The following is a 25,649-nucleotide window of genomic DNA, read 5'->3' on the forward strand; positions in this document are numbered from 1 at the left end:
GAATAAATAAATGCAATGAAATGTACTTAATGATCTGGACTTATGTACTTTTAATCAAAGTAATTGCTGAACCATGACTTAGAGGTTCAAAGTGGTGTGTTTCAAAGTACTTTTTTTTTCAGACTCAGAATTTATTACCATTATTTTTGAAGCATAAAAAACGTGTTACACATTGAGAAATCAGCAGGAGTGCATGTACAAAATTTCACATCAGTATCAATGTACAGCTTTTTTTTAATTTATTCCATTTATGCACTAATGTCCAGGGATCCCTGGTTAATGCAACAGTGTTTGAACTCCTCAGGTGTTCTAGTTTGGTTCCTCTCTTCTCTAAACACTGCTCCACCTTTTGTGATGCATTTACCCACAGACATCAGGGCCGTATTCTACGAAGCAAGTTCAGCCTAGCGAGATAGCCTCGGAGCTACCTTGCTGAACTGAGCGCGGTAGCCGGCGGTCTGGCTACACGGTTTTACGACGCTGGTTATCAACCTAATAAGTGGATCCAGTTTGGCAATGAGCGAGTGCACGCATATAAGGCGGAGCCCGTTGCATCTGACCAATCACGAACATGGACCAGTCTGGAGCGTCAGAGCAGGCCTGAGAGAGAAGGACCGCATACTTCACACAGGAGGAGCAGGAGGTGATCATGAGGAACTATGATGAGGTGAAACATGTAATTCACGTTAAAAGCAACACCATCGCCGCTGCTAAAGCACGGAAAGAGTGCTGGCAGAAAATTGCTGACAGTCTAAATGCGTAAGTGTAGTGCAAAAAAAATCTTTTGTGCCATTATCATCCTGAAATAGCACTGTTCACCATGCACTTTTACTGTAACATGCAACATACCTAATTTATTTCTTAGATGAATTTATTAATTTGTTCATTCCTATCGTGTTTACATTTTTTGTGTGATATGTAGCCCACATGAGCCCTACATGAATTTCTGTCACAATTTTAATACAGGCAAAAAAATATTGTCATGGAACAGAAGTGTTGGCATTGAAGATCTTATTACAGCAATGAGAGTTCTTCATTTCCTTTAACTACCAGTAGAAAGTGTCATGTTCTACGAACCCCTCCCTGGAAAACCGGTACCTTTCATAAAGGTGGTCATCTGAAAAAGAGAGTGGGTCGGTGCGGTCCCTGAAAACTCTCGCGCGCCAGAGTGCTCCTTGGACAATGCGAGCTCCGATGTCCATGGGATCTTTTTAGAACGGACAAGCCATTTTTTCGTGAGGACTCATTGGTCAGTGGGCGGGGTTTTTATAGTCCGCGAGTTCAATCTGGAACCTAACCTGCCCCGGAGCAGGTTAGCCGTTCAGCGTATGTTGCCATGGAGACTCGCCTCGCCAAGGAGTGATCCCGTGTCGTTGAACAGGGAATCCGGAACCTATCCTCAAAGCTACCTCGCTAGGCAGTAATCATGCTTCATAGAACAGGGCCCAGGCTGCGTTATCATCTGTATGCTTAATTTGAGGTGGTAACTCTACTTTGACGCTCTAATTTAAAATTCAGGATTATTTGAAATTAAGCTACATGGCGAGTGAGCTTCATACTACTAAAAAGGTACGATTCAGTCAGAATCAGAAGTGTAAATCAGCCATCACTGTAAGAGTATAAACAAAAATACAATTTCTTATTTTGAATTTACCAACTTCTTTTTATCAATTCCTCTTAATATTTCAACTGTTACTTTCAGTTTCTTTGCAAACATTTTTTTTAACTTTATTATACCACTCCTTGTATTTGAAAATGATGAAACCATTCAGTTGAAATAAAAATGTTAAAAAAAAATGAGAAAAGGAAAAAACAAACTTACTGATTCTTCGGTATTTATGTTCATGTTTCATTCATACTCCTCACGCTTCCGGGCCGAGCTCGCCTTCATTCCTCTCATTGAACGCGTCTGAAGGAAACTGAGCTTTCACAGGAGCCTCTACGGTGCCGTAACGCCGCCATGTTGGCTCAAAGCCTATAGGCCTCAAATGGGAATCTTGGGTAACATCTTGGCGCCAAAATGGAGGAGACCGGGACAGTTTCATAACCCCGTGTGGGCGGAGCTTGGTGGTTTTCTGGAAGCTCTGTGGAGCCCTACGTCCAGGCAGGCAGACGGGCGACAGTGTTAGGGGGGAAAAGATTCACTCTGACGGCTGGAAAAGAGTTTCCAAGCCGCGGAGAGGAGCGTCTGCACGGGGCGTGTAGGACTTTTGATCGGCCGTCGTAACACGGAAGAAGGACTGTGTGTGCACCCGTGAAAAAGTGTGGCTGCTCGGGAAGTAAGGAGCCCACCTGGATCAGTGCTAATACCAGAGCCTGATGCACACCGTCCTCCGGGTCCGGTTTGAGCTCAACACCAGCACCGGAGACGAGAAGTCGTTAGAGGGAGCACACGCATGCACCTTTGCACACACACACACACACGCACTCACCAACTCATACACAGACACACACACACTCACACACACACCGGCGGAGGAGTTACTATAATGTTTGACAACCACGTATGCGTTGCTTTCTGACACGGGTTACCGGGAAGCTGCGGGTAAGGCGGGGCCGGACCGGTGGACACCCCAACTGGATTACTGAACTCCCCGTGTGCCGATTCACCCACCGCGACGCAGCGTTTTTTGGGGGGCGGGGGGGTCGACGGAGAAGCCAACAGCTGGAATATAACAACCTTTCTGTGGAACTCTTTACCGACTGACACAACCAGCAGGGTCTGTCAATTGTTTCTGCCCAGCTGTCGGAGCAGCCGCGTTTGGGACGCATATTTCGGGGATAATTTCCCCCAGCCGGGGTAGGTTGGACTATGGCGGACGACGACATTCTCTTTGAAGATGTGTACGAGCTCTGCGAGGTCATTGGCAAGTAAGTGTTGCGTTGCTCATTTATATTCCTGTTTTCACGGTTAATGCTGGTCATTGGAGCTTTCCAATTAGCTCCTCATAATATCCCGAGGGTCTGGCACTCACATATTTACGCACACACTCACACGCACGCCAAGCTTTGTGATAATTGTGAGGAGCTGTGATTGAAGGTATTGCGACCTTATTGCTAGTTTGTGCTGTCTTGTAATTATATATAATTTACATGGACGTAGGAGCATCCCGCAGCAGCTAAACAGGTGAAATACTGTTTTATGAATGCACACCCACTTCAACACCCACTTTATTACCTTATTCCTGCAATAAGACAAAGTCCTTTGCTGCTGAAGCTGTGTGTATCCTTCTCCTGCATGTTCAGTTGTAGACACACACAGTTGCTGGCATGCAGCCCTGTTCTTTGACCTGGTGGCAGTTGGCAACTTGCTGCAGAGATTAAAGGGCAGGGCAACAGAGCGTCATGAGTCATGCACGCCGCACATCTGGTCATGGTTAGAGGACTGGAGGTCTCAACAAGGCTGGTGGAGTGTTATTCACTGTGCTGAGAGTGTGTTTGCACATGGGAAGTCCCATTTCAACTGAGGTTGTGGAGTACCTCATAGGAAAGTTGAGTATAAATATAATACAGGCTCTACAGCCTGCAGGCTGGATATATCTGCAATATAAACACATAAAATGATATCAGCAATAAAGAGGGGTGTGTATGGACATTTTGGAGGCTCGGAAGACAACATATGCTCTAACATGTGTACAAAATCACTTAAAGGCCATGTACATACAACAAATCAAATATGTAATAATTCAACTCCTTTATCCAACACTTTTTTGGTTGCTCTGGAATGAGTTCTTCCAAAATTGGACACTAATGATGGCTTGGATTCAAGAAACAATTTTTACTTATTTTAGTGCCTAAGAAATCACAATTCTGTTATATTGCTTGGTCAACAAAAAGTCCAAAAACTGCCATCACAATTGCCAAGAAACCCAAGTATCATTGCAACCTAAAGAGTGATAATTTGAACCTTTTTCCTCAAATGGTTTGATTATCTACAACTAATACAATGAAATAACTCACTGGCATTAATGGATGACAAATTAAACTCATGACTTTTACCCCAAACTGGACAAATACCTCACGTTTTGCCGTACTTTAGTTGTACACAGATGCTTGAGTGTTATTACAGTTGCACAAAGCAGCTTTTACGCATGATAAACCTACTGAGCTAGGCCACTATCACAAGTTCAGGTTCAGTTTGGATCCCAGCAATCCTGTTCAAGACTGAAAGACATCAGATTTTTTTTTAAGGTGTAGCTGGAAAAAGTGCTGAAGAAGCCTTTTGTTTTATGCAATTTCTGCAGACCATAATACAAAAGAGCTAAAAGGGGAATGCCAGGCCTCTATCAGTGCACCTGTTAGCTAATAAAATCTCTGACCACTCTCTTGATAACAGGTTTTGCAGAATGTGACAGGTGAATTATGCATCATAATGCTACAATTACTTTCTCGTTGTAATCCTGTATTCTGCATATAATAACAGTCTCCTGCAGAAGCCAGGTAGAATATTGTGACAGTGTCATTCATGTGTGAATGTTCCCATGCTGATGACTAATGCCTCAAACCGGTTAAAAGTAGCGCACAGCTTGAGAGTATAAATCTGATGACCCACCCTCTGTGGTTATTTGCTTTCAGCGCTCAGCTTTGTTCTTCAGTACCTGCAACACACACACACGCACGCACACACACACACACACACACACACACACACACCTGGGAGTTTCCCACCTGATATCAGAGCGCTTTATGAGAAGAGAAGCGGTAAACGCTGAGGGAGACAGTCACTTTGTTTTTCACGCGCAGCACAGACAGTTGAATGAGAGGGAGAGGATCTGTTTCTGCTCTGAACGACGCATGAATAAGTGACTGTGTCATCCAAACTGTTGGCCTTGAATGAAGCACTTCATTGGGTGTACAAACAGAAGCACCATGTGAATCAGCAGCCTGTCAGTCAGCCGGAGCAGGCTGACTGGTTTTCAGCGGTGTCACAGAGATGGTTGACTGTTTGACGGGGTGATAAGACCTGCCGCTGCTCGCTGCATGTTTAGGCAAGCCTGAAAACTGTGCGTGAACTCTTTTCATCCCACACTCCTTGCTCTCTCTCAATCAAACTCACACAAGCAAAAAATCCCTCATCTCTATCATCCTGTGCCTTTGCGTCGTCAGTTAAATCGGAAACAATCACAACTCAGTGTCTCTGTGCAGGAGAACGCTTAAACTCTCAGATATCTGCAACAGAAATGAGTCTGCCAGTTCTTATGTCTGGATTTTTGCAAAGTGTGCTGTCATTTAACAATATTTTGGTGTGCTTTATACCTGTAAAAGCTTACTAAAGGTGATACAAGTCTATAACACATAATAACTGAAGAGTGATTTCGTGTCACAACAACAGCCAGATTCTGCCAACAAACTCACAAATTAATCTTTTATTTTTGTGATAATCTCTTTTCATGTTTGTGTTACATCCCTAAAACCTCTTAAACCTCCAGAAACAAGTTTTGCAAATCTATCTCTGGATATTTGGGGTTTTTAAATGAGATTATTTTAAACAAGATTAAGCAAACTACTTTTCTAACAGCTGGATTAAGGCAGCCCCCTGCAGGTTGTGCAATCTCAACATGCTTAACACCGTGTCACCTTACATAATGAGAATGTCAGCGCAAATGAAACAAAAAGGCATGAAAGACCAAAGCTGAAGCTTTCTGTTTTGGGAACTTTGTTTGTCTTCTTATTTTCAGTCAGTTAAACAGACGCAGCAGCGCAGTGTTGAGTACTGTGAACTCTCTTTTCTCTGGATTGCAGCCGTCCTTATTGTATTTCCCTGAGATTGTCTGAGATGTACAGTTTTGCAGAGGCAGAGAGAGAAAGGCCTTTTATCAGCCGACCCGCTGTTCTCTGTGGAGATCTGCTGCAGCTCCTTTTTTAAGACAGCTCTGAAGCACCAATTGTGGGTTTTTGATCCTTACAGGGACTGGATTAACAGGAGGGAAACCCAACCAAATGTCAACACTGCAGTCTTTTTAAAATCCCCAACGCCCTGATGCTACACTGGCACGGGTGTCCTGCAGGGTTAGACCCAGAATCAGGCCTGTTATAATCCCTGGAAAGCACTCTGCTCTCTGCCTGCTTCGGTTATTTTTATGGAGGTGTTTGAAAAATGGATCCACCCTGTAATTATGTTTATATTTTTGCATTATGTGACCAAACGTGAGCCAGATTGAGCCTTTCCGTATACTCCTATAGGCCCGTCCATGCATGTGTCTGCACCATAGACTGTAAAATAATTTTTGCTTGGCTTGAAGTGAGGTCGCCACAAAACTGCTCCCCTGGTGGCTGGCTGCAGTATAGGTCAAAAAAATCTGGCTCTCCAGTCATTCCACATGGGCTGTGGTCAAACTTTAAAAAATAAATACACATCGTAGAAATGTTTCTGACATCAGTTTGTTGTGGTGATTTAAAGACATCATTTGGCTGCCTTATATTCAAGTCGTTTTTTTTCTGAAAAGTTTTGTTTTCATTAGTTATTAGAGGTTAAAATCTAGGTTTTACATTATGTTTAATGATGATTGACAGCTGACTTTCTTGTGTATTATTTCGGGGATTGTAAAATATGTCGGGAGGTAGAGTCAAGGAGTGATTAGGCTCTCGAAAGAAAAAAAAATATTATTATGTTTGTCACCCAGCTCCACTCAGATTCTCCCAGAATCCCTCACAGTCTTTACCGCACAGACGCTGGCTGCACAACTGCAACAATGGCTGCGCCTGTGACGGGGATATTTTAGCTTCATAACTGTACAGTGGTAAATGGCGGAGCCTGCACATCTGTCCTGCTGCTGGATTGTTAATGCTGTTGTTCTTTTGAGGAGTGACCTGAGAAGAAGAAAGTAAATACAGACTCCAGGACCAGGAAGAGGAGAGTAAATATCTGTGATGGAGGATGGGAGAGGATGAGGGGAGGGTGTTTTGGGCCTGAGATGAGCGAGGGAGCAGGAGAGGTCAGGGGCGCAGTAGAAGGAAGCAGTCCATTAGTTTGACTCACACATTAAGAGACATCCTGCGCCCTCGGGCTTCCCTCTTTTCTGGTTCATCCTCGGTATATAAAAGTTGTGTGTGTGTGCGTATGTGTGTCTGTGTTTCTCACAGCGGGGTTGTTACACAGCTCTCTGCACAAAAGAGACTGCGAGAAAGATGCATTTTGCCTTTTGTTTTCCACTCCTCGCAGCTCCAAATGTTGCTGCAGATGATGCATGGTGACAACAGCCGATGCTAATTTCACTGCATCAGAGCAAACTGCTGCATCACGTTTGGGTTCAAGTCCTGATGTTTGGAGCGGACGAAACACAACGCTGACAACACTGACTGTGTTTACATGCACCTCACCAAAGAAAGTTGGCAGATTTGCATTTCCTTGAGCCATTCCTCTGCAGCAATGACCCTCCAGGTCATTGTTACAGTGTTTTACGGGGTGCTAAACTATCTGCAGAAGTCCCCTCTTCTCTAAAACACACAGAGCCAGAGATAGAAACAGATTCAACATTTTATGAAGACATTCACAGTCTGCTTATTTCTGCTGCTGCTCACTTTCATTTCAACAGTTTAGTCAACATTACCGTGATATAACTGAAAACACTCGGGAAGTCGACCTGGAAATGTTCAACACTTGCACAAAAGATTAAATTGCAAAACTCAGGATGAATACTTCCTGATGCTCGCCACAGTTTGACTAATAGTCTCAAACAGAGAGTGCATGTTAACAGTAATGCCAGAGTTACAGGCCATTGAGAGATTCTGCAGTGAACCGTGGAGTCTGTCATCGTCCGTTAATGGAGCCAGAAATGAGAGTTAATATGACTCAGCTGAACGGATCAATGGCCTCCCTGTCCTCACTGTTTGGACTCACTGTGGATTTAACAATGAGCGTCCTCCTACTACATACATCTCTGCAGAGCTGCTCACTGAATAAAATGAATTACCCTCTGCATACCTCATGGCCTGGGAGGATGCTCGGGGGTGCTGCACAAAGACTGACATCATTATATTTCACCGCCCAAGGATGAGTGTGTGTGTGTGTAGGTGTGTGTGTGTGTGTGAGGCCATGTGTGCATGTGTCCCATTCAGCTCATGGAGTGAGCTGACGTCAGCTTGTAATCCACAGGGAGTAAACTACCTGCAGGTTTAGAGCTCCTCTGCTGCGTTCTGCTGCTTGAAATTATGCAAATAATGAGACAAGTTCATCAGCCTGTCTCATTCATTTTCTGCTTTCCTGCAGGAGAGGAAGGGCTGGTTTTGGTGAGGTGCTGCTCAGTTAATTATTCATGTTTTCAGCTGAGGTTCGTTTATAACACAGCAATGTCTTAAGATTTAGAATGATGGGAGATCTGCATCAGTACAGTAGGAGCAGCCTTAACTTCCTGTCCTTGAGTTTTATTGCTCAGTGTTTTTATGAGGAGTCAAAGGTTCTTTAGATATAGCCTCTTAAAGACAAAATGACTTCATATCAAAATGCTGTAAAAATAACACTAAATACAGCAGTTTTATCTCAAGATTACATTTACTTGATGTCTAGTTTCCAAGTCATTTAAAGGAAAGTTTAAGTCAAAACTAACTGACTAGAAAACACAAAGAGATGTCACATTGATTTGCAGAATGAAGCTGACCTTTGCAGAACTAGCACTTCCTCCTAACAGGTTCACATCTTCATGTCTGTGCTGTGTCCTTGTGTCTCTGATAGAGTGGTTTTATGTCAGTGTAACAGACAGCTTTATCAGCTTATCTCATGTCTCCATCATGCCTCAAACCATGCCATGCTACAAATGGCGATGAACCGATTTTATTGATTAATTCGAGTTTTTTGGGGGGGTTGGACAATTAGAATATAATCACATTTTGAATTAATGTAGACAACTCTGCCACCATTAGAACTTCAAAGTGAAGTTTTTAAAACTTAAAAACAGATGAAATTTCAATTCCAGGAGTGAAATAGATGGTACTCTCATTAATTTTTTAATAAAATTAAACAAAACTGGTTTTGAGTTATCTCTGTCATTTGCGATATGTCTTTGGAAAGTAGGGGAAAAAAATCGCCAGAAATCACATTTTAAAAAAAAGGAATCATAGATTTTATTTTTAGTCCATATCGCCCTAACCTGACACGCCTGTGGAACAGTTTCATTTATCCGCCATGGAAATATTTCACTAGTCCATTTGGGTAGCAGCTCTTCCGATTTGTTTTCAGAGGCGGAACTTTAAAAAAAATCAGCAGCTGGTGATTGAACGACCGTTCTGATTAACGCACTCACCACGGACCAATCCACATCAAGCCACGGTATGACGTAGCTTAAGTGAGCCGATGCTTCTAAGAAACAAAAGATGAACATCTACTGAATCATGAGAAACAGCTGTGAAAAGGCGTTAGACGTCAGCTTCTGTTTTTATAAATTTAACTTAAGAATCAAAGGAACGCTGACAAGTATGAAAGTCTGCTGACGTCATGTCTGCTCCCACAGCTCCCACCTCTCTTCCCTGATTGGGCCGGTTAGAATTTAGCCGAGTGAATTCGTTGGTCATTGGAGCCTGGCAAGATGGACCTGCAGGAGTTCAGAAACTGAATCAGGCAGGTCTGTCTGCTCTGCAAGGTTAATGTCGCCCAGCCTAAGCTATAAAACAACATCTGACATCTGTGAGTGTTTGTAGTAGCATAGACTAAAGTAAGGATGTGATCCTATGGTCTCCAACTGTTCCTTCTGGCCTCAAAACTGTACAGTGGTAAAAGGCGGAGCCACGCTGTCCATTCTATATACAGCCTTTGGGTAGTAGAGCTATCCAGCAGTTACAGCTTAAACTAAAGCCTCAGCTAGTGCAGCTGGCTGAACTTCAGCTTAAAACAATAAATGATTTCAAAAAATGTAAAAACTTATCTAAATGACTTGATGTTCTGATGCTGACGAGTTAAGATGATGAAATGTATTAGGTAGCACTTTTGGGATGTTGTAACCTGAGCTGCTGCAAAAATTTGCTGAGGATCGTTCTTGCTTCTCAGCGCCCTTTAAAACTACGATTTTTCAAGCGTTAATTTTGTAAAGTTAGATGGAAAAGCTGAATTTTCTACAAAGGTCTGCTCTTTTTTATCTCAAAAGGACAGTGACTCCATTTTTCAAGAACCCTTTGGTCGGAAACAACAAAGAGAAGTGTCGTGGAAGAGAAGCCAACAGAATTTGTATTCATTCCAAGATTTATCCACCAATTTTCCTCTTTTGCACCGAGTCTTGATGCAAATTCAGGAATTTTAGAAAGTGCCCAGATAGAATAAGATTTGTATCCATCATCTGAAATATTTTTTGTGCTTGTGTTGATGCTTGTTTTTAGCCTAGAACTCTGACCTGTATGAAGACACACAGCTCACTACAGGGGCAAAATTTTAATCCATGCTGCTCAGGAAGTGTCGTCACACTGCAGTAATGAACCTTGGCCTCTTCATGTTTTCACTGTAGATTTGACTCCAGGTTTGAGGCGTGCAGCATAAACACCAGAGCAATCTGCTTAGATTAAAAAGAGAGCCAGCTTGGTGACATAGAAAACTCTGGACATACCTCACTAACCCATTAATCTGGCTTCTTAGTGCCCCCCTCAGGGCCCCAGCAGACCCCGAGCTGTGGGTCAGTGGGTTAACGCTGCTTTGTTTACAGACGGAGAGTGTTTTCTACCACCCAGGACACTCTGCTTCTGGAAAACAGCATCGCACTGCAGCTCGGGTTGAAGATGAGACTGTTCTTAGCTGGTTTCATGTCTTCAGTGTGTGAGTTGTGTGTTTTGGCAGTAATGCTCACACACACACACACACGCACACACACACGGCCGTTCCTTCCTCTAACGAGCTCTGTTTAGCTGCAGCCTAATAAATCCATTTTAATTGGGAGTCAACTGCACAGCATCCAATTAGAGAATGTCTTTTCAGTCATAATGCTGCAACAATGTGGAGCTGCTTATGACTGAATGAGGTCCAGGGCTCGGGGGGATATACACACAAACACACACGCACACACACAGATGCTGCCATCTCTGGGGACTCCGCCCGTGCTATGTGTGGGTTTATGTTTCATGATCTTAAACCTCTCTGCAGGGGTGAGGAGGAGAAAATCCGCTGAAAGGATAGTTCCAGCACGCACAATTACACATAGATGATATAGCAGAGAGATCTCACACTCCACCACTAAAATATTTATCCATCCTCATCAAGATGAAGGCAGAAAAAAAACACTCCGAGCCGGCCCTGTCAGTGCTCTATGGGCGGAAAAAGAGCTTCATTTGAGGCTCTGTTAGAAGAACAAGCTCTGCTGGAGTCACTCTGCAGCGGCAGACTTGGTTAGATTAGATGAGCTGTCGGATTTCTTACAAAACTGAAAACATTTCTGCCGGTTTCTGTTACAGTCTGGATTCTGAAGGAGAGCAAAAAGTGTGAAACGTATGTCTCTTTAGCTGCTGAAATTTTCTTTCTTCACTGCCGACTCTGCTGCTGCCTGTCAGAGCTTCTATAGCTAACTCTAATCATGGGGCTTTGCTGAAAATCAGATCTGCATGAGTCCTCTATCACTGAGAGCTTCTTATTTTACAACCTTTGTCCATTTGAGCTCTTTTAGTCTAAAGGTGCAGCAGCTGCTCACATATCTCCTCTGTGGACTCGTCCCTCTGCTCCGGCTGGAGTTTGGTGTTCTCCAAAGTTTGTTCCAGATCTGGGCTGCTGGAGCACATTACTTGTGACAGCTCTCTTTTGGGATTGTCTGGAAATGTTCCCTCTCAGGAAACCGAAGATTCTGTCTGCGGTATCTTAATTTGCTCAGCTGCAGAGGAGGGAGAGAGGGAGAGTGTGTCCGAGTTTATCGTTTCAGAGGTTTTTATCTGAGGAGGGCTGAATCTGTAACACTCACTGAAAATCAGACAGTTTCAGTTTGATCAAGTCAGCTGGTCTGGGTTTTAATAATAAGTCAACAAATCACACACTCTGGCATATTTATCACACAAAGATACCAGAATGTTGCTATTTTCTAAAATGTATTTGCTTTTAAGAAACACTATGAAAATAAAAGTAAGTACACCACATTGTAATTTGATGACACTCTTTCTTTAATTTTTACTGTACACCCATGTCTTTGCATTTACGTCAACACTCAATTCAGACTCTGACGTTTAAAGGTGTTTCTAGCTGTTAAACTTAGTGTTACTTTCCAATAAGTCACTAACTTCTACTGATAAAATGATCATGAGGCTTTATATGATGGATAATTGGGTTCTCCATGATCTTTGATCTCATTCGGCTATAAAACTGTCCAAAGTACCTGGACGCAGCTGACTTTCATTTTCATTATGAAACAGTTGAAGAAATCTTGCTGGGCTGGTAATGTTAAAACCTACCAAAGGAAAGAAAGCATTTTACTTTTTCTTGGACTTATTGTGTATTAGAAGAATTATATTTAGTTATTTATACAATTTAAGAGTTTTAACATGATGAAATGATTAACAGAACACTTAAAGGATCAGTCAATAAGTTGGGCAAAGCAAATTAACAAGAAGCAAAGAAAAAATTTCTGTGCCAAAAAAGCTCTCTGCAAAAATGCACTTTTGCCAAATGAACCTTTCTATAAATTGAGCAAGAAACTAATGTGAAGCTGTAAGCACAAACTTACACTTTAGAGGTTTCTCTGAATGTTTCGGAAAAAGAGACCGAACCAGGCTCCATTCAGAAAACAAACATTTTTACGCCTTTTTTCTTCTTGAATTGCAAAAATCCTGAATTCTGGCTGTTTAGTAACAAGCATCACGATCAAGATATTTCAGCACCCTTTCAGTCTGTTTATTGTCTTGAAATCAAGGAAATCTGCATTTTTGGGGGGTTCAGAGAGCAATAAGAGAACTTATACTTGAATATGGTAAAACTGAGACTCAAATGACACATTTGGGCATGTGCCTCACAGCCGAAATAGAAAGCCAGTAGTTTATGTTCATTAGAGGAGTTCTGGTACTGATCCATGCTGACAGGTCATCAAACTGTGCCGTGGTCAGCTTCAAGTAGCTCCACATAAGTTCATCGAGACAGATCATGAAGGAAAGGGAGATTAACAGAGTCAGGTGACTTTTAACTCAACTTTTGGTAAAAAATATCTGCTTACAGCTTTTAAGCAAACATATCTGCTTCTCTTTCAGTCCAAACACACCATTAGGTCTTTAAAGACATGGTTTTCTTGTCAGGAAAGGGTCTGAGAGCTCTCTTGTCCCTCATATTGTAATAAAATCTACCCAGTTCTTGAGTCGAACAACTCCCAAAGATCACGAGAAGAGGATCCATTTCTCAGTTCAGCATTTATTCTGGTCACCAGTAAGGATTACAGCGCTGGTCCCAAAAGAATGAGCCCCAATATCCGGGAGCAATACAACTGTATAACAGTCATTGCTACACCTACCAGAGTATGAGAGTAATTGGCCAAAAAATATGACTGACACAACTGTCTCAACCCACAGCTGGTGTCAGTATTCAGAGAGATGTGCTATCAAAGTGTGTGACTGTTGAATCAGAGCATGCGGCTAGGAGACTTGGTGGAAGTTTACTCAGGGTCAAAGAAACCTCACAGACACAAGCTGGAGACAGAAGCTATCCTTCTATCTGCCAGATAAACATACATCAACCCTGAACATGACATGTGACTTGATTAAAATGCTAAATTACATCAATTATTCGAAAATATAACAATTTGTCTGCCTTAAACTGGAAGAAACGCCTGATTTGATACTTAGCAGTACCTCACACTGTCTTCCCCCGATACTGTTTTAAATGTGTGAGCGAGCATGTCAGAGTTTGCGGTCACAGCAGGATTCTGTTAGCTAATGAGGTCGTACAGTCCCTTCATTAATGCATTATTTATGTCTTATTTCCATCCTGACCCTGCCTCTGTATGTGTGTGTGTGTGTGTGTGTGAGAGAGAGGGGTGTATTTAATGAGATTTAACAGGAGCTTCATCACACACAGCTGCACATTAAGAAACCTGATAACAGTTTCCATCAGGTCACAGAGGTTGACGTGGCAGTTTTCTTGGATTTTGCGGCTAAGTATGACATCACTGTCTCTTGAAATGGCTTTTTTCTCTCAGCATGTGGCGTTTTACTGGAGCTGTGGATAGAGTGGCATTTTAGCGCTATTTTCCTTCTCTTTCCTCATGTCCCCTGTTTGTTTTCGTTGTCCCTCTCCCATCCATTTGGAGCCTTTTTAATCTAAATTGATTTCCACGCCACATGCCAAAGCAAACACTGTCACCTGGGTTACAGCCCGGGCCTCGTGGAAAAACAACACCCACCACTCTGCACACAAGGAAAAGACATCTCCCTCTAAAAACCCCCAAGACTGCATTTCTACTTCATCCCTCTGCACCGTCAACCCACACAGAACATTACAGGTTACTTACTGCAGCTGTTTACATCGCTCTGATGAGAGGTGAGAGCTCCTGTGATTGGGTTTAATGCAAAGCATGTGCTCCCAGAGACAGCCGAGCTTTATATTCGGAGAAAACAAGACGGGGAGGAAGGTTAGATTTATTTCAGAGTCTCAGCGCTTGTGTGCCAAGGATGTTTGGAAGACTTCATGTTTTCTCTGCTTTACCTTAATGTGCACGTCAAATAAAGAGATCTGGGACGCTGCTTTAAGACACACAAGGGTTAACTTTTAAATGACTGCAAATTAGATTCACCCCTGAGCAGGTTAAATAAATAGATTTACTCACAGGAGCTGTTTGCTTTCACCTACAGGGTAATTAGACGCGAACGTGTTTGTGATGGAGCTTAATGTTGATCATGTGCCTCCTCACAAACTGAACAGAAAGGTGAGAGCATGAAGTCTGAGTGTTTCTCTGCTTAAGAAGCTTTGCAGCAATCTTATCTGCGCTCTGCATTAAACCCACTTTGTGGTATCTTGTACCATCTTCTAATCCTGCTGCAGCTGATGCATAACTTTAACTCCATTCAGGTACATCAATACAATAAGATGTCAAAGATAAATCACACAATAGCACAGGAGACGAAGGTTAAAGTTAAAGCAGTCATGTTCCCACTTTTTGCTTTAGTGGCGATGTAACCAGAATCACAAAAACCTGGAGCCTGGTCCCTCCGCCTGTGGTCTAATGAGATCTGAGAGCTTGTCAGGTGCTGGTTTCAATGCCAAACTCTGCTGCCTGTAAAAGCGAGGACCTTGGAGTTCTCCTGACTTGTATAATGAGTCCTTGTGGTGGGTTTGGTTTTAATTTTTCTGCTCAGGATGAGAGAAAAACTCTTGCATAGATTCAGACTTTGTGTGAATGAGAAAGTTTGAAAGTCAAAAACAGGAGAACAAAAAGGATGATACAGATATTCAAATTTACATCACTGAACCTCGAATTTAAATCAACATGACTCAAAATAGTAAATCTTTAGCTGAAGGGATAAAGAGGAAAAATCAAGTTGGTGTTTTGACTAAATCTCTGAGTTTGGCTCATGAGGCAGTGTTTAAAGCATAAAACAAAAGAAGCAGAAGCTCCTGCTTTTCCATAATCTGAGGGGAAAATCTCCAAACCCGGAGGAATTCTTCCAGTCAACCTTAAATTGAACCCCGTCTCGTCATGACACAGAGCAGTAACCTAAATGTGCAGAGAAAATGAAGGGATCTAGGACGCTTCCTTGAGGCTCACCAGGCTTAAATGCAGTAAATTACTGAGGACACGTTCTCACATCGAGTCCTTTATAATGAATAAAAGTGGAACTGTTTCCTGCCTGAAGGCCTCTTTCTCACATAAGCAGCCTCATTGTTAGTGGCATTAAGGCCTGCAGGTACACTGCTGTAACAGACCATATTTTTATCACTCCATTCAGCAGCATTTCTAAAGCGGTTACTGTAGCGCTACATCGCAGCAGGATTTCATCTGAGCCAGTAGAAAGATCGACGTATACAGATGCCTCACTTCACACTTGTGCTTGGGGTGCTCTGTAAAGCACCTATATATTCCATAAACCTCTTTCCAGTGAGGCAGGTCAATTAAGAACTTAACACAAGCACGAGGAACAGCTGGAGGAACAAGATGCTGCTCTGCTCCTTCAGCCTTTCTAGTTTATAGTTTTCCCTCGGGGTAGAAATAAACTTCCTTCATATATGCAGTCCTGAGTGTTTTCTAGAAACTGAGTGCAGATATCTTTTCTGTTCTTGTCCTGAATATCCTTCTTCAGCTATTTTTAATCATCCTGAAATGTGTTGCACTTCTGAATTAGCACAAGATGCATGATATAAACATCCTCAATCCTGCATGTTTGATAAATTGATCTCATTCCTGCTGTATCCTGCAATGCCAAAAGTTTTAAGAGACTTAAAACGCACTTGAATTTAAGATAGATTTTTATTTTCTTGCGTTTGGCCCTTCAGACATTTCACAAACTTGCCTTTTAACCACTACAATGTTTTTTTTAAACTAAAGGTAGATGCTTAAAGACTTGGTTGCTATGATATAAATAAAGCATCAAAGAGCTGCTCACTAAAGCTGTCCTAAAGCGATCTGTGGGATTGGAATCAAAGCTGAATTTGGCGATTTTAGGATTGATTTTTGTTGGCAAAACACAACCAGATGAGTTTATTATCCTGTGTTTTATCAGCTCAGGGTTAAATGTGAGCTCATGAAGAGTCAGAATACACACAAATATGATCAAATGAAACAGCATCAGGCATAAATTCTACAAATTATCTCTCTGTGGATACAAAGTGGAACAAGGGAAAACCTGATCTTCTCCACGATGTGGTTTGTAAAGTGATACCACATAAAGAGAATATTAAATGTTAGAAACGTTCAACATGAGAAGTGTTATCCCCCTGTAGAGACATCCTGTGTGTGTGTTTATTCATGTGATTATATCGACCTTCAGTCAGCACCAGATTAAATGCACTTCACGCATTTCATTGACTCCTGTGATTGTTTTATTGTTCAACATGTCGTTTCTCTCTGGATGCTTGATCCGTGCTCAGAGAGACAATGTTTCATATCACACTGCAGCCTGCAGGAATCCAGAACCATGCTTCATATTGATCAGACGAAGGCGTAAACACACACTCGCAAATACACACACACACAGCCTGTAATATGTGCCCTTGAGCCCGGGTTGTGATCATCCCATGCTTTATAGTTTAATAGCTGCAGACGAAGGCCAGAGGAGAGAACTTCATCACAGTGATGCCAACGACATTTCCTCACAGAAACACGCCACACACACTCACACACACTACATGCATGCTGATGAGTGACAGTAACATGAAGACAGTTTTCTGTATTGAGTTTTTGTCCAGAACCTGCAGCTGTACCTGCATAAACTTAGACATCTTAATAATGCAGGCGTGTTCTTGCAGGTTTCTGTTGACTGTGAATGTGGAAGCACTCTTCTTCTGCATGTTGGATGAAAACAGTAACAAAAGGTGTGAAGCAGCAGGACCAGCTGTGTGTGAAATATCTGTCTCCAGCAGGTTAGACGTGTTGAATATTTGAAGCAACAGGGATGGATGGATGCAGAGGGCTCTAACGGGCTGCAGCCACTCTGAGCTGGGTGTGATGTCTGTGTTGACATATTGTCTGACAGATGGGTGACACATGCTCCGTGTCGCTCCTCCATTGTAAGAGCTGCCGGGGCTCAGGGCGACAAGAGGCACAGAGCACAGCCAGTGTGAGGAGCACATTGTCTTTCTTCAAGCTGCGATGCACAGTAACACTCCAGCTCCTCTTCATCTCCTCCTCCTCGCTCAGTCTCTGCTCCCTCTCTGGAAATATCAGTCTTATTTATGAGGCTGTTAAGTGCGGTGTAAATACTCCACCACTGCTGCTCTTTATTATTTCAGTAAATCTCTGGACTCTCTAAATGTGGAGGGAGGTCACAGAACAACTCGAGTAATCACACTGATTTGGTTTTACTTATTCTCTGCTCTCCCCTCAGCCATGATAATGTGCTGTGGAGCCTGTTAGAGGTGCTGTTTAATTCATCACAACAAGAGATGGAGAAAAGTGTTATTATTTTTATATGACCTTTGTTTAAAAAGGAAACACACCTTTAATATTTAAACCTTTTTTTTTTAAATAAGTCCTGGCCGAATGGAGCTGGAATGAAGAATGAAACACATTGACACCAAGGACCATTGTGTTGTATTACCTAGCTTTCTTAGACGTGATTATAAATATAAACTTTTTTATTTATTTATTTTTTTTTTTTTACCAAAAGCTGTTCTGTAGAGTTATACTCCCAAAAAAAAGAGATAAGACACCATTCTTTTGGAGAACGTACCAAAGATGATTAGTTCTTGGAACTACCCTTTAAGGGACGAAATGGTCCCATTGTTGTTTTTCGGGGTTAAGTGAAACTCGGATTGCTCAATTCAACTGATGAGTTCATCGCCAAATATGATTGGTGATATCATGTTTTTTATTAAATGGTCCAGGTTGTCTCCAATCCGATACTTGGTATCAGCATTAGGACATCACCCCTAACGCTGGGAATACGCTGGATAAATTTCCAATCCGTCTCGGCTCTGTTGCTTGTTCACTATAGGCCCATTTCCACTAAGCGGTTCAGTTTGATTCATCTTGGCATGGCACACATTTTACGGCTTTTCCACTAATCGCGGGACTGACCCCAAAATAACCAAAGTAACCAAGACCAGCCGTCTCACTTTTTGGCACCCTTCCGTAGGGGTGCCAGGCCAGATTTATCTGATCTCGGGAGGTGGAGCTACAACACCGCCGACTGTTGATTGGTCGAAATAATCATCACTTACGGTGGGACTGCGGCTGCGTTTCTCCTGGCGGCACACAGTCTTCTCTGAAACAAAGCTTGATTGCATTTTGTATCAAAGAGCCACATGCCAATCACAAAGAAGAAAAACTACTGGATGTCTTCCATCATTGCTCTGTGTTTACTGTGTCAGGTTTTTCTTCTTTGTTGAATTTATAAGGGGGGTACACTGTGTTGCTCTGCTATGGTATCACACTGATGCGGCTGTCGGCATCCAGCTTACACGCCGCCTGACACAAGGGGACCCGGTCGGCTGTGGAAATGCAAACAGGACCAAGCTTAACCGTGCCAACCCGTACCAAACCATACTGATCTAAACCAGACTGCTTGGTGGAGACAGGGCTTATATATCAGGACCGCCAGACAGCAGGGGTCAGACCCAGGAGTTTCCTGAATCCCTACCCAGGGATGGGTACCTTTCACATTTGAAACAATACGGTACCGATACTCGGTACCTGGCAATCAGTACTCAACGGCAGCAGTTTTCGGTACTTTTTTGTTTATGTGGTAAAAAATATCAATTTGTCTAATAATAGAATAGAAAAAAATCAATTTGACATATATATTATTCAGTATATAACCATATAATGTTGTGTTCATGCCCAGCATGGAAAATTGCCTACTCTTCCACTCCCTCAAAGTCACAAGGATGCATTTAGGTACCTAAATATGGTACCTTTTGGCTTTACGTGAATCGATGCCCCGTACTTTCAACAGTATTCAGTCGATACCTTTAAAGGGCCTAAATCGGTACCCATCCCAATCCCTACCCTAATGATGATCCTCTTCTGGTTCATGCTGCGCTGTGAAACCTTCAACCTCTTGACTTCAGGTCTGGTTTCTCACATTATGTCTTTTTTTTGTTGCACTAAAGATAAATACCCTTTGGTTTAGACACACTACGATTAATTTTGAAAGGCAGCACTCTGAGAGTGCTAAAAAGTAGCACTACCAAGTCAAAGAACAAGAATTAAAAGAAGTTGAAAGCTTCCAAAGGAAAGCTTTTTCAAAAAGAAATTTTTTCAAACCCTTTTTGAATGAGTCAGTTGTTTGTCTAGCCCCCAGGTGGTCAGGTAGGGTACTCCACAGGTGAGGAGCAGTTGAGCCAAAGGCCCGATGTTCCATACAGAGCTAAGTCCTGGGGAACTGAAGAAGGGAGTTGTTACCAGAGCAGAGGTTTTGTGATGAGGTTTGTGGTGTGAGTAAACACAAAATGTTGATCTCAGTCAAATTAATTTTTAGTCTTCTTTATTGTCTTTAGTCTGCAAGCATACGGCCGCCTTCAGTGCATAAATATCTCTGCGTTCGTTGAACTCTTTTCTTGTATTTCTGTCAAACTGAAGCACTCAAAGGTTGTGTCGTTGTTAAGATGATTAATCTCTCTGACTCATTGTTGAGCAACAATGCGTTCAGCTGGGTGGTAAATAAAGAATCAGAAAATGTCAGCAAGTTATGTGTTCTGACATACACACACACACACACACACACACACACATACAAACACACACTCCCCTCTTTGTGGGCTCTGACTCTTCTTTGTGTCACTCCCACTCGTGTCCTTGTGCGGCGTCTCTGCTCGTATTTGTTCAGTTTTTCTCTCTGTCAGCTGGTAAATGAAGCTGTCAATACTCATCGCTCCTGCAGCAGCGTCACTGCAGAGTTGAGAAAGGATGGAGACTGTGCCGCAGAAGATATGGGAGGAAAAAATCAACGTTTCTCTTCAGACGCCTCTGCTCTGCATATTTCTCAAGCATGTGCTTATCAGTGAGGAAGATCCGCTAAGAAATCTCCTCCTCGCCCTCTGCCAGGCCGGTGTGCAGCTGGTGCAGTTCCTGTGGTGTTAAATCATGTCCTGTTAGTCCAGTCTGTTGGCTGGGGAGTGTTTGTGCTTACACAGTGAATACTCTGCAGAGATATGATGGAGTGTGAGACCAACTCACTGCTTTCACACACTCTTCCCCACAAATATTTACCCTGCTCTGCTCTGGTCGGTTTCTCTGAGGAAGACGAGTCATGTGATGAAGAGATCGTGGTGTGTACCTTTGTGTTGAGCTGGCTCGGTCTGATACTCGAGGAGAGGTGGAATCAGTTTGTGTAAGAGGTGTGGGAAAACTGCTGAGCTCTGCAGTTGCTGCAGGGTGTGTGTGAATATGAGCTCGCTTCTCTCCCCACTTGACCTCAGAATCACTCATCTCTGTCCTTAAAAACACCAACACACTCTGTTTCTCTGTGTAGTTTTCATTAGCAGCACTTGCTCTCTTCACTGCCTCTCTATGTCATTCAACCACTACTCCTCTCAATGTTCAGCTTCAGGTTGAAAATCAGATTTTTGGTTAGTTTGTTTTTGTTTCAGCTGCTGTTCTGTCATCTGTCCTGTTGTGATATTTACCTGAGGAGGTGTAGAGCGGTGTGTGTGTGTCTCAAAGTCACTCTTCTAGCCGGGTCAGATAAATACAGTGACTTCACAGGTCACACACACACACGTTCTCTTCTGTTTGGTAAACAAACACATACACACACTCTGCTCAAACACACTCCATATGTCTGCTTCCAGCCCAGCATTCAAGCCTCTTTGCTGTGTTTGCTAAAGCACTCGATTAGATAGGAGAGTGTGTTTGTACAGAATGATATCAAAGCTCATCTCCACACACACACACTCGCAAACTGCAGCAAAGTTTACACACTCGATGATGAGCCAACAGAAGTAATTGTATCTAAATATCATTCTGTAAACGTCTGGACGCTGCCGGGCAGAGAAAACGTGTGCAGACAGTGACCTTTTGAGTGATTAAAATACACTTAACGCATCTACTTATACACACTGTGTGTGTTACACAATTGAACACACACTGTACATTAACCTGCAGGAGGACATTATCATCACATCTTTCTCTCTTCGTCCTGATAAACGCTGTGGTTAATGATGTAATGATGATGCAGGCACTGAAATGAAAGTGAAACTAGTGGAAAGCTGTCAATGATTTGGGAGAAAAGAGCAGAAAGAGATCAAAGATCGACTTCAGGGGAGAGGACATGCTCAGAACAAACAGGCAAGAGGAATATTTGACCCTCAAATATTGTTCCAAGGGCCTGAAAAGAGGATTAACTTTCCCTTTTTGTGGTTATAAAGAGGTAGAATCTATAAGTAGTCACCAGCATACAGGAAAAAAAACATTGTTGTTAAACTGAGGCGGGGGTATCCTGATTTGTCTTAATGTATAGACACATATAGGATTGGGTATCTTTCAAATATGAAATGGTACATTTCTGTACCAATTTTCAGTACTTTTGTGTGTATATTTGATTAATGATCAAATCTCAGAGTTTTCAGTTTAACATATTTATTCTTGAATATATAAACTTGCAATACTGTGTATGTGTCCAGCATGGAAAATCACCTACTCTTCCACCTTCTCACAGTCACAATGATGTATTTAGGTACCTAAATGTGGTACTGTTTAGCCGCGTTTCCACCAAGCAGACCGCTTCGGTTCGTCTCAGTGGGGTGGGCGTTTTTTGGTGTTTCCACTGACTTTTCCCGGTAAAGATCCCCAATAAACGAGACGAGCCGGCCTACTTTTTTTGGACCCTTTCGTATAGGTGCCAGACTGAAGCGATCCGATCTTGGAAGGTGGAGCTACATCACCTCAGATCATTGATTGGATGAAAGAATCGTCACTTACCATGCGACAGTGGCTGCATTTCTCCTGGCAGCACACAGACTTCTCTGAAACAAAGCTTGATTGCACTTTGTAACAAAGAGCTACATGCCAATCACAAAGAGGATGAAATGCTGGATGTCTTCCATCTGTACTCTTTGTTTACCGTGTCACGTTTTTCTGTTTGGTGGAGTTAACTGTCACGCTGCTACGGCGTCACGCCATTGTTTAACAGCTGCGGCTATTGGCATCCGGCTTACACGCCGCCTACCACAAGAGGGTACAGTTTGCTGTGGAAACAGAAACGGGATCAGGCTTAACTGTACCAAACTGCGCCAAACCATACTGAACCGAACTGGACTGCTTGGTGGAAACGCAGCTTTTGACTCAGTCGGTACCAATAAAAGTACCTAATTCGGTACCCATCCCTAGAAACATAAAGTAGTAATGCTGGCTGTTAAGTTTGAATGCAAGGAGCTTTTCAAGCCTCTTTAAGTGAACATGACGGGCCTCAAACACCAAGGTTTGCCCATAGTACCACTTAGGGCCAGCTAATCAGAGGAAAGGGGGTTTGTGGAATGGGGAGCCTTAAAGCGACAGTGTGTGTGAGACAGAGGCTGGAATACCTTTTTTTTTTAAAAACTAAGTGAAGACAATTTATTTTGAGCTGTAAATCATGTCAAGATAGTATGACATGAATTAAGACCAAAAAAGTACCAAACCTTCTCTTTAAACCTAAAGTGTTTCTTCTCTTTCGTCCTCCACATATCACATCCCTCATAAAAACGGACCCTTTCATGATTAAATGGACAAGAAACAGGTTAATGGTGTTATTTGACTTAAACACATTTAGTTTGGAAAAGGCCAGAGAGATAGTTTAAATCAGACTATCTGACAGAACAGAGCGTGAATTCTCCTCCTCGTTCTTCACACTATAGACTTAAAGAGCAGAAATAGTTTCAGTGGTGTTAACATTCCTGTTAGAGTCTGAAAGTGTGTGAGCATCATGTGAGAGCTCCAGCTCTGTGACACAACAGGACGTCCAACACGCTGAGCACACACAGCTCCTCTTCCCGTGTCCTCGAGTGTGTGTCAGTGTCACCCTCTTTATGCAAGACATACATGATCCCTTGGTTTGTGACCCTGTGTGTACGAGGTGTGTGTGACCCCTGGGTGTGTGTGTAAGTGTGTGTATGTGGGCTAATCTTAGCTTTAGCGCTGGCCTCAGCCAAAGATGAGGATTAGGAGACGTAAGCACATGACAGAGCTGCTGGATGGAGTGGAGTAGTAACACCAGGAAGTGGACCACTCCGGGTGTGTGTCTTAAAGTGACAGACACTTTTAACTCTTTGAACGCTGAGACAGACCGCCAACAGCTGCACATTTTAATGTCATTTCTTAGTTTGTCTTCAGATGCTTCCTGTTTCTGTTCTTAGAGGATATTTTGACAGTTTTGCACAAGATGCTCTCGCTGAAGTGTTGTTTTTTATTTATGATTGACTCACTCAAAAATATGTGCAATTGTTTGTGATTGTTTTATGTTGTATCCATGTCGTTACACAGCAGGTCCTGTTTTAGTACAGCAGCTGCCATAATCCTTCCGCAGCTTCCTACAGATTACTCCAGCAGGGTTTCCTCCTGAGACAGCCGAGCTCAGAGCGACTGTAACCTTCACCCTCCCTCTGAACTGAGCGTATCATCCCATCATTACCGACCCGACCTGTGACCTCTTCTGCAGCCTGAGAGGGTTAGGGTCGCCCTGTGGCCTTTAAAAGGCCCACAAACAGGCGTCAGACGAGGAAAAGGGCAAAGCTTTCCTCCTGCTGTGGCTGTTGCAAAGGGCGGCTCTTTGCTCTCATTGTTAAAGAGAGAGAGATGTTTAAGCGTACGGAGGCTGTGACCGCACTGCTCTAAGGGTTACCGATGGCCTTTACGAGCACACAGGAACATATTGAGGCTTCGCTTGGGCTTTCTGCAGAATATTGAGTCTCTCTCAGGCTGGGCTCAGACGATCGACTGCGCAATAGATTTAGTGTTTTTCCGTGTGCAGCTCAGAGCTCAGAGGAGCTTCAGCGGCGTGTAGATCAATGCAGGAATCAGATACAGCTCTGACTGTGGAAGTGAACATGGTGAGGTTAGGCTGCTGGGTGTGTATGTGAGTGTGTATCTGCGTGTGTCAGGATGCAGATTCTCTGTTGGACTGACGGTGTAAGCGCAGCTCAAGTGAGCAGGAGGGAGGTGGTGTTTTACAGCAGACATGATGAAAATAAGATCTGTCAGTGTGTCTTTGTGTTTGTTGAAAGAAATGTGTGTCTCAGTGTGTGTGTGTGTGTGTGTGTGTGAACAGTAGACTGGGAGCTGACTCTTTCTGCCCTCTGTGCAGATATATCAGGATGTTTTTCCCTCGGTGTCACTCTCGGTCTCCTGCAGGTTAACCTGAGTTTCCTTCAGGTCGCTGAGCCTCTGTGTGTGTCTGTTAAATACAGCAGCTTTGTTTTTTCTCTTTTCACTTCACTTACAAACCAAGCTAGTAAACCAGCTTGTGTGAGTAATGTGAGGGTTTCCTGTGAGATGCACATTTTGTAGAGTCTTGCAGAAGAGCCAGCAATTGGCAGGACTCTCCACTAACTTCCTTCCTAAGCTGCATCCACGCTGAAAGCAAAAGTGAAACACTTTTCACGTGTACAGACTTCTTCTCTGTCGGCTTCTTGGTTAAAGTCTGGGTGAAATCAGGGTGAGTGGATGTGAGAATGCAGCAGGTATCAGCTTTCACATACACCCAATAAGAAAACACCCTTTATTGATCCCCACTGAGGAAACTCATTTGTCAACAGCTCACACTAAAAGACAGGAGGGTGATGAAGTAATGGAATCATGCAGGAAGCATCTGTGATACACTTACAAATATAAACAAAATATATGAAATATGATCATAATGTCCACCTTTTATTCATTGATAAGTGGTCATTTGACAGAGAAACTGCACCGGCATGAAGGCTGCAGGTGTAACAGAACTTGCATGCCACAGCATGGGCTCAGTAATGGAGTGTCTGCAAGGATACCTAGAAATGCAGATTTTTTTTAAAGCTGTGGGCATTTCAAGCAACAATACTATTCAGTAGTCACCTCTAACGATTATTGAAATGGTTCCTGCCACCTAGGCAGACTCGAGGAAAGACAGCATTTGCTTTTGGCCGGGGACCCCTTTGGAAACCTACA

At 42.9% G+C, this 25,649-nt stretch overlaps 1 protein-coding gene across 17 annotated transcripts in view; it reads left to right on the plus strand.

The window, feature by feature from the left end:
* The first annotated feature begins 2,081 nt into the window (after positions 1–2,081).
* caska (calcium/calmodulin-dependent serine protein kinase a) overlaps positions 2,082–25,649 on the plus strand; it is a 95,039-nt gene continuing 71,471 nt past the window's right edge. For 9 of the 17 annotated variants that reach the window (XM_074695697.1, XM_074695699.1, XM_074695701.1 and 6 more), the window contains exon 1: positions 2,084–2,871. In XM_074695697.1, coding sequence (XP_074551798.1) covers positions 2,813–2,871 — 59 coding nt within the window. In that variant the 5' untranslated portion in view covers positions 2,084–2,812. Of the gene's footprint in view, positions 2,872–25,649 lie in introns of all 17 variants that reach the window. The other 8 variants (XM_074695693.1, XM_074695698.1, XM_074695705.1 and 5 more) reach the window with 2 other exon arrangements.

Source organism: Halichoeres trimaculatus, unplaced genomic scaffold (genome assembly GCF_033239565.1).
Source record: "Halichoeres trimaculatus isolate MK-OKI-2021-1 unplaced genomic scaffold, fHalTri1.1 fHalTri1_scaffold_19, whole genome shotgun sequence".
Classification (NCBI taxonomy): domain Eukaryota; kingdom Metazoa; phylum Chordata; class Actinopteri; order Labriformes; family Labridae; genus Halichoeres; species Halichoeres trimaculatus.